The 14,459-nt window shown below is 51.7% G+C and overlaps 7 protein-coding genes across 7 annotated transcripts; 2 read left to right on the top strand and 5 right to left on the bottom strand.

Annotated features, from left to right (window-relative positions):
- Positions 1 to 187: 187 nt before the first annotated feature.
- Positions 188 to 1,373, bottom strand: PV08_05216 (uncharacterized protein; the record flags this gene model as incomplete). The annotated part of the gene is made up of 2 exons (XM_016379560.1): positions 188 to 1,219; positions 1,332 to 1,373. The coding sequence occupies 2 exons, from the start codon at positions 1,371 to 1,373 to the stop codon at positions 188 to 190; spliced, it is 1,074 nt and encodes a 357-aa protein (XP_016235387.1).
- A 1,236-nt stretch (positions 1,374 to 2,609) lies between these two features.
- On the bottom strand, positions 2,610 to 5,066 carry PV08_05217 (uncharacterized protein; the record flags this gene model as incomplete). The annotated part of the gene is made up of 1 exon (XM_016379561.1): positions 2,610 to 5,066. The coding sequence occupies one exon, from the start codon at positions 5,064 to 5,066 to the stop codon at positions 2,610 to 2,612; it is 2,457 nt and encodes an 818-aa protein (XP_016235388.1).
- Positions 5,067 to 5,535: 469 nt separating this feature from the next.
- PV08_05218 (uncharacterized protein) lies at positions 5,536 to 5,901 on the top strand (the record flags this gene model as incomplete). The annotated part of the gene is made up of 1 exon (XM_016379562.1): positions 5,536 to 5,901. One exon carries the CDS (start codon positions 5,536 to 5,538, stop codon positions 5,899 to 5,901), a length of 366 nt encoding a protein of 121 aa, XP_016235389.1.
- A 69-nt stretch (positions 5,902 to 5,970) lies between these two features.
- Positions 5,971 to 9,075, bottom strand: PV08_05219 (uncharacterized protein; the record flags this gene model as incomplete). Its single annotated transcript, XM_016379563.1, has 2 exons — positions 5,971 to 6,043; positions 6,098 to 9,075. The coding sequence occupies 2 exons, from the start codon at positions 9,073 to 9,075 to the stop codon at positions 5,971 to 5,973; spliced, it is 3,051 nt and encodes a 1,016-aa protein (XP_016235390.1).
- Positions 9,076 to 9,685: 610 nt separating this feature from the next.
- PV08_05220 (uncharacterized protein) lies at positions 9,686 to 10,075 on the bottom strand (the record flags this gene model as incomplete). Its single annotated transcript, XM_016379564.1, has 1 exon — positions 9,686 to 10,075. One exon carries the CDS (start codon positions 10,073 to 10,075, stop codon positions 9,686 to 9,688), a length of 390 nt encoding a protein of 129 aa, XP_016235391.1.
- Positions 10,076 to 10,432: 357 nt separating this feature from the next.
- PV08_05221 (methylthioribulose-1-phosphate dehydratase) lies at positions 10,433 to 11,239 on the bottom strand (the record flags this gene model as incomplete). The annotated part of the gene is made up of 3 exons (XM_016379565.1): positions 10,433 to 10,541; positions 10,593 to 11,094; positions 11,143 to 11,239. The coding sequence occupies 3 exons, from the start codon at positions 11,237 to 11,239 to the stop codon at positions 10,433 to 10,435; spliced, it is 708 nt and encodes a 235-aa protein (XP_016235392.1).
- Positions 11,240 to 11,900: 661 nt separating this feature from the next.
- On the top strand, positions 11,901 to 13,764 carry PV08_05222 (uncharacterized protein; the record flags this gene model as incomplete). Its single annotated transcript, XM_016379566.1, has 4 exons — positions 11,901 to 12,020; positions 12,074 to 12,487; positions 12,538 to 13,191; positions 13,240 to 13,764. 4 exons carry the CDS (start codon positions 11,901 to 11,903, stop codon positions 13,762 to 13,764), a joined length of 1,713 nt encoding a protein of 570 aa, XP_016235393.1.
- Between the last annotated feature and the right edge of the window lie 695 nt (positions 13,765 to 14,459).

Here is a 14,459-nt window from a genome sequence, read left to right on the forward strand (position 1 = left end):
TCAATCCGCTCACAGGTGCTCCCGTCAGCTCAGGGGTGTGTAGGCTTGAAGATGAAATCAGTTTGAGATGACTTTCAATGATATGATATTTTGTCAAATCCAATGATCGGTTTGCCCGACAGAACCCGTTAGTACTCTACGAATAGCTTCGTCTGGGCCGGTTCGAGGCTCGGGCTAATACGCAGAGTCACTGCGCAAATACAACTTTCCAATCGGTAGTGCGAATATACTCATCCACGCCTGTTAGTTTCGTCTTGTCAACGCCCACACTCTCCGGCATCACTGCGCCCTCGCCGCCATCCCATCCAAACTCGGCAACATAAGCCCCGGTCTGGGCCACCTCGATCCCAAAACCCCCTGGCATCATCTCATCCACGTCTGTGACGGACAGATATTCCACTTTGGCCTTGACGCCGTGGAACTTGGCCCACCTGTCTACGAACTCGGCATAGCTCATGACGTCCGAAACACCCAGCATGGTCGTTTTCGCTGGCGCCTTGAGGACGAGTGCCTCGACGAACGGGCCCGTGTCCGTGGGCGGGTGGGTGAAGGGAAGAGGATGTTCCGACGGCAGTGCGGACTGAGGCGAGGGACTTCCAATCCATTTAAAGACGTAGGTAGTTCCCGTTTCCAAGTCCTTTTGCGGCAGGAGAAGCGCGTTCTTGCTCCAATTGTCCAAGAACCATCCGATCTGTACGTAACTCGTGCGGTCCAGCAGGGCCTTGTATTGCTCTTGTTCCGCGCCACCGCCATCCGCGGCCTTGTCGGCAAGGTAGTCCACCACGCGTCTCTTGCTGTCAAAGTGGTAGACCCAGCTGTACTTGCCCTTGCTTGCAATTTTGGCCCCACTCAATGAACTGAATACGAGTCGTTCAAGGCTCCTAGTGGTGCCGGCACACGCTCTGGCGGCGGCGTCGATCACGTTAGTACCATGCTGGACTTCAAGACGGTAGGCGGCTTCATTCCACGTGATGCCCTCTTTTGCTGCGAGTTCGTGCGTTTTGGGAGATTGCGCAAATTGCCAAAAGTCGGTGACGGCGAAGATGGCGTGGGCTCCGGAGAACGCGGCGTCGAGAGACTTGGGATCGTCGAGGTCGGCTTGGAAAACCTCTGCGCCTGAGGAAGCGAGGGTTTGGGCAGCCGCAGAAGATGGCGTGCGTGTTATAGCGCGCACCGTCCAGCCTGGGAGGGTGAGAAAGGTGCGGGCAACGGAGCCTCCCTGTGATCGCCGTATAAGTGAATGTTGACAAGTTACGGGCATGAGACGTGCTGCGGATGTAGAGAGGGTATAAGAGTGGAAAAGGGGCAAAGGAGCAACGCAAACAACGCACCTGTGTCCCCGTTGCGCCGAGAACAGCAATAGTTTTGGTCATTTTTGTTCGAGCCCAAACTCAAGTCCGTCACAAGGAAGAGTTGATCAGGTACAGGTAGTTGGGGTGTTGTTGTCAGTTTTTGCGGCGCGGGAACAGAGCAGAGCGGCAGGGTGAAATGAGGTGATGCGGTATACATCCTGAGTCTATTCGCGACCCCAACATCAACTCTTATACTTATCCATCAACAAGTACTGTTCATAGTCCGTTCGTTGTCCCGAGACGACAGACAGCAGCCCATGCTCTCGCAAACGGCACCTGTAAAGCCCGACGGCGATCCCAATCCTCCCGAATCACCAATGCCTAACGGTCAATAGATCGATATCGCACTTGGCCCATTCTCCAGTACAAGTCCGCACTGGCATTGTTCTAAGGGGAACACACAGCACATATCACGTGTGGGTTGGGAGCTGTGGAATGTGGAAAAATCCTGGTGATGTTGATGACGGGAGTCCGATAAGTCGGACAGCGAGTCGGATGAACATTCTCTCCGGCGTCTCAAGTCGGATGAATATCTGCTTAGAAGCGGCACTCAGACACTCCTTGTAGAGCCTCAGTAGGCTTCACTTCAGTAGCTTTGGCCTGGACAGCTCAGTATTGACCAGCCGTGGCCTTTTTTGGGTTTGTCGTCGAACGAATAAGTGTCAGAATCCGGGGTAGGCGAGGACTTCACTATAGGCTCAACCAGCCTCCTTAGATCATTCCTTGGCTACCTAGTAGCTAGACATCTATACAGTCTAGGTCTCCCCTGGAACCCTTCTATAGAGAACAAGGAACCTTCTCAACCTCTCACGGTTTTGACAATATGACGACATCGACAAGGAACGGTTACCGCTTGCTGCGCGCAGCCATTCTCCAGGAAGGGAATCTCGTCAACTTTCCAACTTCCCTTCACAGTATAACCCTCGTCAAAGCCTTCGGACACTGGGTGTCGGCAAGACCGGTCCTCAGAGAAAAGACCACGTACTGTAGCAAACGACCTCTCAGATCGCATAGTGCGAGGACCAGGCACGAGTAGGCCAGAAAGGAAAGGCTATCATGACGCAGATCTGAAGAAGAAGAAACGAAATGAGCATCAAGTTCTCGACTAAGATGTAGGACTATATATGTCGGCAAAGAGATCAGCCAGTATCTTACGTTGTGGCTGACACCGAAGGCTTTGGAGAGGCTAGTGTCGGAGTATCGAAACGAATGAGTAGGATATACGCTACCATACCTAGATTGTCGCCGCACCCAGTGCTATCCCTTGTGATCATAACCCTGCCTACTGACAGTCCCTTGCCGAGTAGGCGTTGGTGTCGGACTTCCATCACGATCCAAGATTCGCATGGTAGTTCCTCCGTTGACCATGGGTCTGACTCTGCTTCCGACGAAGCCCTTCCTATTTCGGCCCGTCCGACCACGGCCAAGCCAATTCAGTTTCAGCTGTCTGTTCAGCTCTTCCATCTTGCCCTGAGCGTCATCACCAGATTGTACCGAGCAGAGGACGGAGAGGCACTGTAGCATGCGACCAACGGTTTCCGTCACGTGTGCTGAAGAAGTATCTGAAGGTCTTGCCGCTGGTGGGGAGCTGAAGGATTGGAAAGCAACATCCTGTGCAGGGTTGCTGGTCACGGACAGATTGGAAGTCGCACGGGATCTTCCCCCCGAGGTAGAGCTGCCTAGCAGGGTACTGGTCTGAGAATTGTAGCTCCCGTACATGGGCTCGGTGCTATGAGCCGTGGCAGGCCGGTCACTTCCTCCACTGTTTCCTCGAAGTCTTGTGGGGTTGTCATACTGAGCCAAGCTAACATTGATGCTTTCCAGGCTCAATCTTGAAAAAGTGGCTTTCAAAACTTCAAACCTCGGAAGAATGACGATGTCTCGGAATGAAATTAAGAGGATGCGCCTGACCTCCAACTCCTCTCCGGCAGCAACCACAAAGTCCATACCGCTACCAGAAGCTGGGGATGAGGACAGCTTACTTCCCGACTCTGCGCTGGGAAGAGCGCCCCAGAACTCGGCGGCCATCTTAGGACTGGTGAGGATGCTGCCTCGGCCCTTGAATTCTTGGTCGAGAGGGAGAAAGACGGCTTGCATGTATGGCAGAATCATGCCAAACACCTGAATCCACATACCAACAAGACTCGACACAAGTCTCTCATCAGAAACCTGGCGCAGCGTGTGATTGAGGCTGTGGAAGCCAGTTTTTAACAAATCCTCCAAATCTCCGATGACGATGCTAGGATCTCTTCGTTGAACACATCGCTGAACATGGAAAGTTACCAGCTTGTTCAGGTTTTCTACCGGAACCGGGACATCTTCTCCCTCAAAGACGATAAGAATTTTTGCCCTCAAGGCGTCCCAGGCATCATCCGCAGACATGTTCTTCAACCCAAGGTCGGCTCCGGCTTCTTTGACCTCGGCATAAGTACTAAAATTGGTAATGGACTGATTAGTATAGCTGGTCCCTAGTGACGGCCACTCGGACGTGTCGCTTTCACCTCGACTGTACACCGTCTCAAGGTTGGCAAATGCCGCCTTCTCCTCTTTTTTCTTCTCGCGCAATGCACGGCCGCCATGGCGTAGATCAAGCCCTGACACAGACTTGGCGAAGGTCGAGGATGGAGCAGGGGAAGACGGGGCAAAAGAATACAGTGACTGGGGATTGTTGATGTCGACTGGTCTGGAGTTGGAGTTTGCTGAGGAAAGAGGAAGGGCATAACTGTCATCCTTGTCTTTCAACTTCAACTTCTGCCGCAAGCCGTGGTGTTTATGCGACTTGTCCTTTTGTTCGGGGATGGGAACAATCGTACTTGACGATGGGTTGGCGTGTTGATATATTGAAGAATTTGTAGAGGATAATGATTCGGTGAGACTCACTGTCGAGGCATTCATGACCTTGGATAATCCACTTGGCGCCAGCTTGCTTGGTGATGGTAAGGCCTTTTCTTTTGGTTCTTTGTCTTTATCTCTCGATAGCACCATATGCTTCGGCTTGAACCGTTTCAGGCCTTTTCTAGATTTTTCCTCTTCGACCAACGAGACCTGACTGGAGGAGGCGGCGTTCCTAGGGAAGGCTACGCTCGCCGCTGTTGCCGCCGCATTGTTCCCGATGAGACCATTCCGGTACTGCTGATCGTGAGGGGATGTTTGCGGTTGTCCTTCGTGTGAGCCATTTGAACCCTTACTGCTTCGACGGCTTTCTTGGTGACTTTGCTCTTGTGGAAAGGGGACAGTTTGAGACCTTTTGCGGTTGTGATTGACAGCATTGAGATGCTGCATCGCGGCTTGTGCGGCGATCTGGGAAGGCGTGAGGGTCGACATCGCCGAGTGTTCATGTAGGACAGACTGACTTGCCAGAGACGCAGAGGGCATCGAAGGCTCAAAATATCCTTGGGAATGCTGTCGTGGACGATGTCTATGAATGTCTGAGGGCGGATTTGGCCTTGCGCCGTCTCGCGGAAGGTATTGTGCCGATGGCCTGGTGTGCGACAGCGAGACATTGCTGGTGTTATTGTGTGACACAAAGGAGGGTAACTGGTGGTTGTATGGAGATCTCTTTACGACAGACAGGCTCGACGACCCCGAAGATTCACTCCCACTTGAACGCGGTCGGTCGCTTTGTTTTGACTGTGGACGAGACGAGGGATTCGGAGACACAGAAGCAGGAGGTACAGGAGATCGCAACCCCGTGCGACGTGGTGGAGGTTCCATTGTAGGCGAAGAAGGCAATGAGTATGGCCTGGAGTGCAACAATCAGCACCGGATTATCATAATCTTGGAGTTGGCCTGCTAAGAAGCACGCCGGAAAGTTCTCACCCTGTTCGCTGCGCATGTCACTCGAGGATGCATCCAGGTACAGCCTAATCCTCAGCGTAGACTAGCCATAGGTGGACGCGAAGCTGGATTCATGGCGAGTTCCGCCACAGGGGTATAGACTAGTACTGCTGCTGCATTTGAGCAAAGACGTGTCGCGAAGGGCCTTTGACTGTTGTTGTTGATGTCTAGATTGGAGAGCATGGTGGTGTTGGTCTGTATGCCGTTCTCAGAAACTCCGGTTAGTCGCTGCAGGGATGTAACCACTCGGACAGTGGGCGGGACATGCCTCTTAGTTTCCCCGCGCTCTCAGTTACATTTTCCTCAACGCCAGCTGATACCTAGTAACGCGCTTTCTTGACGGATAATGCCTATTTCAAAACTGGAAGCCTCCAATGGTACTTCCACGCCGATGGCTAGTCATACAGAACACGCTCCCACGGTCCTGAAAGCCTCCTACCAGTCTCCGACCGGCTTGGCCGACTTTCACCATGTGATTGCCGCTCCAGTCTCACACGCACTAAACTCAGAGGCGAAGACGCAATACCTAGGGGAACTACGGGCCTCGAGCAGGAAACTACAAGACGAGATCAACAAGTTCTTGACAGAAAAGATGGATGAAGATAAAAAGGGGCAGAATCAGGAGAGCACCAGTGGAGCCTCGCTGCAGAAAACACAAGAAGAGCTTGAGGAGGAAAACTATGGCGAAGAAGTCGCGGGAGACGACACATGAGTATACATGCACCGGAATTACACCTCGGGGTATCTCAAAACGACATGCCTCTACGCCGTGATGCGCAGATTAGCGGTACTGGCCTTTGCCTGCAAGCTCCGTGTGCTTGCGCACTGCGCAACCAAGATGAACAACAGAATTGCTGTAAATACGTTAGGTCTCGAAACACAGGATGGTGATATCAGGAATCACTCACTCGGGAAATGCGCTGATGACGCTGCCACCAAGTCGCTTGTGGCAGACTCCGCAGACACGATCTTCGTCGATGCGGACTTTCCTCCCTCTACCTCCCGTATGACCACCTTCTCCGAGCAGAAGCGCAGCCTGCACACGGACCGCCTCAGCCTTCCTAAGACCAGCAGAAATCATCGAGTCGTTCAGTACAGTATTGGCGTTGCGCATCCTCCCACGGAAGTAAAACTCCAGCTCTTTCACGAACAAATCCTCGGGAATCATTTCAAGTGTCGAGCTCGCTGGTAATCTGGGACCATGACGGGCCATTAGTTCAATCGCCGGACCCCACATGGCCTTCTCGCCTTTTGGGGGGTTCAAGTAGAGGTTCAAGAGGATATGATAGACCGACGGTTGTTCGTCAACGGGGTCTGTGGTCGATCTCCTGCGAGACGGAGGCTTGCTCGCGTCGTTGATAGTCTCCTCGAGATGAACTTGATTGCAATACTCTTCTGCCCTTGCCGGATCATGGAGTTTGAAGACATAAATTTCCAGGGCCTGCCTATGATTGCCCATCTTGTAGAAGACAATGGCCCGTGGTTCGTAAAACAGTGCTTGGTCTCTAGGTATCAAACCTAAGGTCTTTGCGGGAGAGTACTGGTCCGAGGTCTTGAGTAAAGTCAACAACCTGTCAAGGATTTCTTGCTGGTTGGTCGACTGCGCTGTTGCCAATACCTCCAGATACAGAGCGACCAGACGTTGATGAAGATCAGGTGTCAGATCGTTCAGTTCATCCACTACGTGCTCGAGATATGCTCGTGCTAATCCTTTGTCAATAGACTCAAGGAAAGCAAGGACTCTGTGGCGTGGTAACGATTCTGCATTCTCAGTGTCGGCAACAAATATCTCCATTGCCGCCTGGGGCTCTGTCTCTAGTGGCCACCGTGCAAACTCCAGAATCAAGTCGATGAATGAAGGTCCGAGATTTTGCAAATAGGACACTGTTCTTCCAGGTCCGTGTAATTGGGGGTCGATGTCCTCCGTATGTTCTGCCTTCCCAAATTTCTGAAGTCTTTCCAGCGCCTGCCGATGGAGCCCCTTGCCATACAGAAACTCTATAAGGTCATTGTATCGCTCTGTCTCCTCAAGCTTAGCCATTACAACGTCCGGGTCGCAGAAATTCTTGATACGGAAAAGGGAACCTGCAAGTGATGGCGTGGCATACATATGTGCCCTGAAAAGTGTCGTGTCCACCAACGTAGCGACACCCAAGAGCTTCTGCGCAAAACCATCATCATCCAGGGTGGTGATACCGAGGAGGTGGTTGGTGACCCGTTGAATATCTTCAGCTTGCATACTGCCTTGCACTTCAGAAAGTGTGCGGATTGTTTGATCCGGATTGAAAAACCTCTGTAGCCTCCGACGGACGTCGGCAAGGAAGGCTTGAAGTTCACGAACTGCGTTCTTGAGTTCTTTTTCAGATAATGCGTCGTTGCTTGCATGGTCCACGGTTCTCGCACTTCTGATACTCTCTTTGTCCGCCTCAGACGTCGTAGTTTTAGATTTCTTCAATGGACTAGCAATGGACTCACTTTTTGTTGACTTCAGGTTGGTGCAATCGTCTTTGGGCGAGTCGAGTGATCCCGTTTTACCATTAGGCTGTGCCAATTCGCCAGCTATGAGCGGAGGATAGAGCCTAATGACCCTTTCCGGTGGTGCAGAGACTTCGCCAAACAAATCCAGAGCGTCCCTGAACTTCTTTTCGTCAAACAAGCGCTGTGCTTTTTGCATTTTGGCCTCCCGTAGGCGTGCAGCTTTGTTCTTGATGAGAGTCTCCTCGATCATCTCTGAGAGACTGATGGCTTCGTCAAGAGCCCCACTATCGATTAATGAATCGATCTGAGAGTCATAGTTCAGACCTTGCATTCTCCACACAGTGCGTTCACTTGCGACCAGAAATCCCTTCCCTTGGTGCGCCAGACTGATGTTGGGATTTGGTACCTGGAGCAGTACAGCACCAGGCAGATCTATAGTCTGAAGCAATGTAAGAGTCTCTGGGTTGCGTACCTCAAGAGATCCTTTGCTTGCTTCTTGCAAAGCTAGGAGGTACGGGTAGGAGTATCCCACAGCTTGTGGAGGGCTTCGCCATGGTATCTGTCGCCTGCCGATGGGCTCACCATCTCGGTCGATGAAGTGTGTATTGATATCTCGGGCCAACAACATCTCATTGTTTCCCAGCCCTGTCGCTAAAGGCGTAGGAAGCATGCCTCCCATTCCGATATAGCTCATTGGGCCTCCCAGCCTACTTGCCTCTTGTCCCGGACCACCTCCAATGCTCCCAGGCCCCACAATTGTTATGATGTCTCGAGAATCTGTATGCAGTAGGATGTAGTGCGTAGTCAACCCTGCAACAATCTTCGTCCCGGAGGCCCACGTCAACGACTTGATGCTGTGAGACAGAGCTATCTCAACAGCATCACCGTCGAGCTCTCCATCATGCCATGACCACAGGAGCAGTCTCCGCTTCACAGCAACAGCCAGTTTACTCACCAATGTGGGCACGCCCGTTGTAGTGTCCTTTACGATATTGCTTGTAGCTGCGAAGAGCGTTGCACCTTTTGTGCTTGTCAATTGTTCCTGCAACTCGAAGGTGCCCAAATCGTGTATTGAGACCAGCCCATTACTCAATGACAGAAGAATGTTTGCCTCTCGGAAGATAGCAAGTTGTTCTATCTTGTACTTCGAGAACTTTTCGTATTCTCGGAGGAGTTCGGAGGATTTCAACGTATAAGGACGGTCGTCGGTGTGTGCTGCAGCAGAGCTGGACTCGCTGGAATTGTCCTCGTCATGGTCGGGTGGAGGGTTTTTGACGCGATAGATACGAAGGGAGCCTGTGTTTAGGCCGACGAGTAATTGATCGCTGTGTGAGAGGATTGACTCTATCCTGGATTTGTCTCTTTGTTTCAGCTCAATAATGGGCTGAGCCGTGAATGCTTTAAGCATTTGGGGCGCTCTTCGTGTAGCTCCTCGATGTGCATGCGAACTGCTATTGGGATCGCTCTAGAGCAAAGGGCATAAGGCATGGTGTTGATGGGCGATGCTTGCGGAAGGACGCATCGAGCGCCGATTGGCTGTGAGGGGAATCGCAGGTGCCGACGTGGTGCACCCAGGACAAGGCCGTAAGTATTTCGAGGCCCTGCCACGAACAGTCACATTGAAGTTCAGGAAGACCCTGTAGGTAGGCTGGAATCAATTCGCCATTGCAGCAAGCACAATCAGCAGCACGAATTCGCCTAGGGACAACCCTTGGACTCGTATCAAGTGTTGAGTACGGCCGAGAGAGGCGTCAAGCTCAACGAATCGGAATATAATATTGTGCAAGATGTCTTCCCGCAACGAAAACTTGTATATGAAAACCCCATTCAAAAGACTCACGTTTGGTTTTCGTGTCGACACATTACTTCCAGACTACATCACAAGTCAGAAAGTTCCGCTAGAAGCTTCTTAGACATTCAGGTAGTAAAGATTTGTCCCGTTGAACCAAGAGTGTCGCTTGGTGTCTTGAATGGCGCATAGTACCCCTCGGCGAAGCATGCGAATATCACGATGCATCTCAATGCGCGTTGTTTCGGATTCCCTCCTCGTCACTTTGCTCAGCTAGACGCAGAGTTTCCTCCATAGTGGCCATATCAGCCTCAAGATCAGCCAACATAGTATCCAGATCACCCAGACTATCCACTGCAGGCTTCGTTTTTTTCAGTAGCTTCTCCAGCGAATCGGCGTCTCTGGCCACGGCTATCGTTTTCTTGCGAAGCTGATCCTCCTGCTCTGATAATGCTTTGGCATTTGAGTGAATATTTTTCGCGCGAGCTTCCAACTCCGCGTCGATACTCGTCCCCGCGGCAACCAGAGAAGCCGTAAATGCCCTCTTGGCCTCGGCTGTGCGTTGGGCTGAAGATGCTGATGCCAGTTGGGATTCTGCTGAGGTTGATGTCGTCGACATTGTTAATCAATGGCGAAGCCCATGGACCGTAGTGCAGGTAAGAAATTTCAGTTGACTGGTATGGATAATGGAGAATATGAGACTGATCTGCTATACAAGACTTCGCTTAAGGAGGGGAAAGCGAGGGGCACTGTTTACTGGGCGAACTATTTGCGCCAATACGAGCCAAAACACAGAAAGCAACAACGACATAATGACGCAGTCCGAAGCGATCTATTTGAGAATTCAAGCATGCTGTACTCATGAAAATCAACAAGTCGGAGTGCACAAGCACCCACGACACATAGTGAGGTGTATATATTTTGCTGGGACTTGATTTTCGAAAGTCTGAACCCAAGAATCTGTAGATGAGATCAATCAAATCCAAGGCAGGCCCAGCTTATGCATCTCGACGGCCAGTTGGAAGAGATAATCTAGGCTCTCACACTGAGTTTTCGCTTTTGCGACATTGTCGCCCCAGACGTAGCTAAGAAAAAGTGTCAGCAGGCAACCATCTAGGGAGGGCGAAATGACCAACATTCCATGCCGCCGAACCAATACGGCATAAGCATCAGGATACTGTTCCATTGCCTTCTCCAAGTGCTCGGTCAAATCCTCCTCGAAAGGAGTGTTTTCAATGATTGGTATCTTCATGGTATCGTGAAAGCCGAGCATGCCCTTCCCTGGACCCTTGGGGATGCCTTTGATTTGTTCAATGTTGCTGATCTCGAAACATGCCGCTGGCCCTGACATCTTCTCGACGAGCAGCGTGACAAGCACAGCCCACTGAGAATGTGTATGAATGCAACAGCCCGCGCCACGCTCAAAGGCGGCAAGAAACAAAGGTGTGCACGCTGAAGGTTTCAGGTCAAGGGGCTTGCGGATATATTGTCGAGCAGATGGTGGATATTTCGGGGTCGGGTAGGACAGAACGAAAATATTTTCAGGCTTCATCAGTTCCTTTTGGACGCCCGAGGGCGCAATGAAGACATGCTCATCTTTTCGAATGCTAGTGCCTCCCCCGGTGCCAGTTACCCATCCTTGGGGAATTAGTACGCGACTGACAACCGAGCACCCACTCCTCTTACCTAGGGTATAAAATTGTTTGCATAGTGTTGGGATCAAGTTGGCGGGATGGTCTGGGTCATCAGATTGCACCAGGTGGTCATTTCTCTCATCAGTCATTTTGAGCTGTTTGCTGCAATTATCGAGTCTTGAGATCAAGAGAGCGGCACCGTAAGTTGAAAGGAAGCAAAGACTTCGTTTGCTACGTAGCTAGGGTACCCGAAGTATCTATTGGCCACACCTTAAGCCTTTATAAGGTAAGCCAACGTCGTCTCCAACTTTGGTAAGTTAACTTCGAAATAAGGAAGGTAGAGCGGAGAAACCGCAATGAGACCATACTTGTACGATGGCATCGGTAGGGAGTGTATGGCTTATTAGAAGATTGAAGTTAGTAATTATTAACCAATACACCTGGAATGTGGCTGGTGGATAGGCGCCTAAGGTACCTGTGCATGTCTGTAGGTAAGGGGGCGGCGGCTAGTGGGCCGCACCCCTAAAGTCTCTGAGCGCGATTCAGAGGTGAAGAGGCAGCCTCGTCAGCCTTACTGTCTGCGGTTAATGTAAGGGTAATTTGTACTGTGTGCGAGGTCCGACTTCATGATTAGCGTCTCCTCCTGTGTGGAGTTACAGTAAAGGACACCTTTCGTTCACCATCGAAACCTCCAGATATATCGGCAGCATTGACATTTCCTTCTCTTTCTGATCTATTCCTCTCTCCGCCAATTCTTCCTTCAGAAGTGCATCCATTGAGAGTCCCGCATTTTCACACGGTGTGCCCGTCATGAAGCTCAACGCAGCCATCGCCCCGGCTCTTTACGCGTCGGCGCTGCTTATCGGCAGCACGTTGGCGCAGGAGGAGGTTGAACCCTCATCCAGTGTCGCCGAGAGGCCTACCTTCACGGTAAGTCGAATGCATCTGGGGCATATCCGAGATAGTGGCTCACAAGACAGCAGCCCACCAGCCTGAAAGCCCCCTTCCTAGAACAGTTTACCGATGACTGGGACTTGAGATGGACACCCTCACACGCAAAGAAAGAAGACTCCAAGAGTGACGAGGACTGGGCGTATGTTGGGGAGTGGTCAGTCGAAGAACCGACCGTCTTGCCTGGTATTGTGGGCGACAAGGGGTTGGTCGTCAAGAACGCAGCTGCGCACCATGCCATCTCGGCCAAATTTCCATCTGTCATTGACAACAAAGGCAAGACGCTGGTCGTCCAGTATGAGGTGAAGCTCCAAAACGGCCTGGAGTGCGGTGGTGCCTACATGAAGCTTTTGAAGGAGAACAAGGAGTTGCACGCAGAGGAATTCTCCAACACGTCACCCTACGTGATCATGTTTGGGCCCGACAAGTGTGGTGCTACCAACAAGGTACGTCAACGCAAACTATGGTCGGTCGCAATTTACTCATGTCGCTACAGGTTCACTTCATTTTCAAGCACAAGAACCCTAAGACGGGCGAATACGAAGAGAAGCACCTCAAGAGCCCTCCCCAGGCCAAGAACGACAAACTAACCCACCTCTATACCTTGATTGTCAATCCCGACAACACGTTCGAAATGTTGATTGACAACAAGTCGGTCAAGACGGGGAGCCTCCTCGAAGACTTCTCTCCTTCAGTGAACCCCGAGAAAGAAATCGACGACCCCAAGGATAAGAAGCCTGACGATTGGGTTGAGCAAGCCCGTATCCCAGATCCTGCTGCTACCAAGCCAGAGGATTGGGACGAGGACCAACCGTATGAGATTGTGGATGAGGAAGCCGAGAAGCCGGAGGACTGGCTTGAGGACGAACCCACCATGGTCGCAGACCCAGAAGCCGAGAAGCCCGAGGACTGGGACGATGAAGAAGATGGCGACTGGATTCCTCCTCAGGTTCCCAACCCTAAGTGTGAAGAAGTATCCGGATGCGGCAAATGGGAGCCACCAATGATCAAGAACCCTCTCTACAAAGGGAAGTGGACTGCGCCGTACATCGAGAACCCAGACTACAGGGGACCGTGGGCGCCTCGCAAGATTCCTAACCCGGATTACTTCGAAGACAAGACCCCAGCCAACTTCGAGCCCATTGGAGCTGTGAGTTTCTATTGCTGACATAGCCTATTCTTTGCTAACATTTCTTAGATTGGCTTTGAGATCTGGACAATGCAATCCGATATCACCTTTGACAACATTTACATTGGTCACTCTGTCGAAGATGCTGCCGCTTTCCGAGCCGAAACATATGATGTCAAGAGACCGATCGAGGACGATGAGGATGCAAAGAGCAAACCAAAACCCTCGGAGGCTCCGAAATCTCCCTCAGACCTCAGCTTTATGGATGATCCGGTTACATTCGTCAAGGAGAAGCTCGACCTCTTCATCACCATCGCCAAGAAGGACCCAGTTGAGGCGGTTAAGTTCATGCCTGAAGTTGCTTCCGCCCTAGGTGGTGCTCTTGTTCTTGTCGTCGCGATTGTCGTCGGTTTGGCTGGGTTGGGTGGCTCTGCTGCTCCTAGTAAAGAGGACATCAAAAAGACTGCTCAGAAGGCCAAGGAAGCTGCTGCCGATGCGAAGGACAAGGTTGCCGATGCTGCCACCAGTGGCGCCGAGACGGTCAAGGCGGAAGTCACCAAGAGAACTACGCGTTCAAGCGGCAATGCCGAGTGAAGCACTACGCGTTCAAGCGGCAATGCCGAGTGAAGCTGAACGCCGGCCTCGTCTCTCTTATCTAGAGCATGCCACGCCCTCTTTATGATTGGACCCAAAAAATGTATGCAAGGCGTTGAAAAGGATAGGATTTGATTCGGCTTGTCAACAGATCTTCCGTCATCCGTAACTGTAACAACGCATAGTTTTCAATAAGGAAAGATCATGTCTCAGGCTCTATGCTCTATGCTCACTTTTCTGACCTGACCCGATCCCGAATGGTAGTGATTTCAAGGCCGTTTGCACTAGTTGCTTCTCTCGATGACTCCTCTTCCACAGAGGCCCACGCCATAACTCTGGTCTTTTGGCGTCCGGTATAGCTCCCGCCTCCCTCCATTCCATGCCTTTGGGCGTTTGCCATGGGGTTTGGAGCGGTTTCATCCTGCGGGTGCTGTTGAAACTCTTGCTCCTCCTGGCCACCCCTCCACAACATTCAGAGAGCATTCAAGCTTAGCTGGTACGGCTACTGCAACCCTGGTGGTTGCAAAGGGTTGCGTTATGGATTTGTCCCTGAGGGAAATGCAGACCTGTACACTACCTGGGCCGTACTTTGACATTTTCCCATCCTCGCGTGAGTTCAACACGCCGACCAGGGCCACGCGATCATCTGATGCCGGAACCCTTAGGGATCACAGTGACGTCGAAGAGGTGCTTAC

The sequence above is a fragment of the Exophiala spinifera genome, assembly GCF_000836115.1.
Source record: "Exophiala spinifera strain CBS 89968 unplaced genomic scaffold supercont1.4, whole genome shotgun sequence".
In the NCBI taxonomy this organism is placed as follows: Eukaryota; Fungi; Ascomycota; class Eurotiomycetes; order Chaetothyriales; family Herpotrichiellaceae; genus Exophiala; species Exophiala spinifera.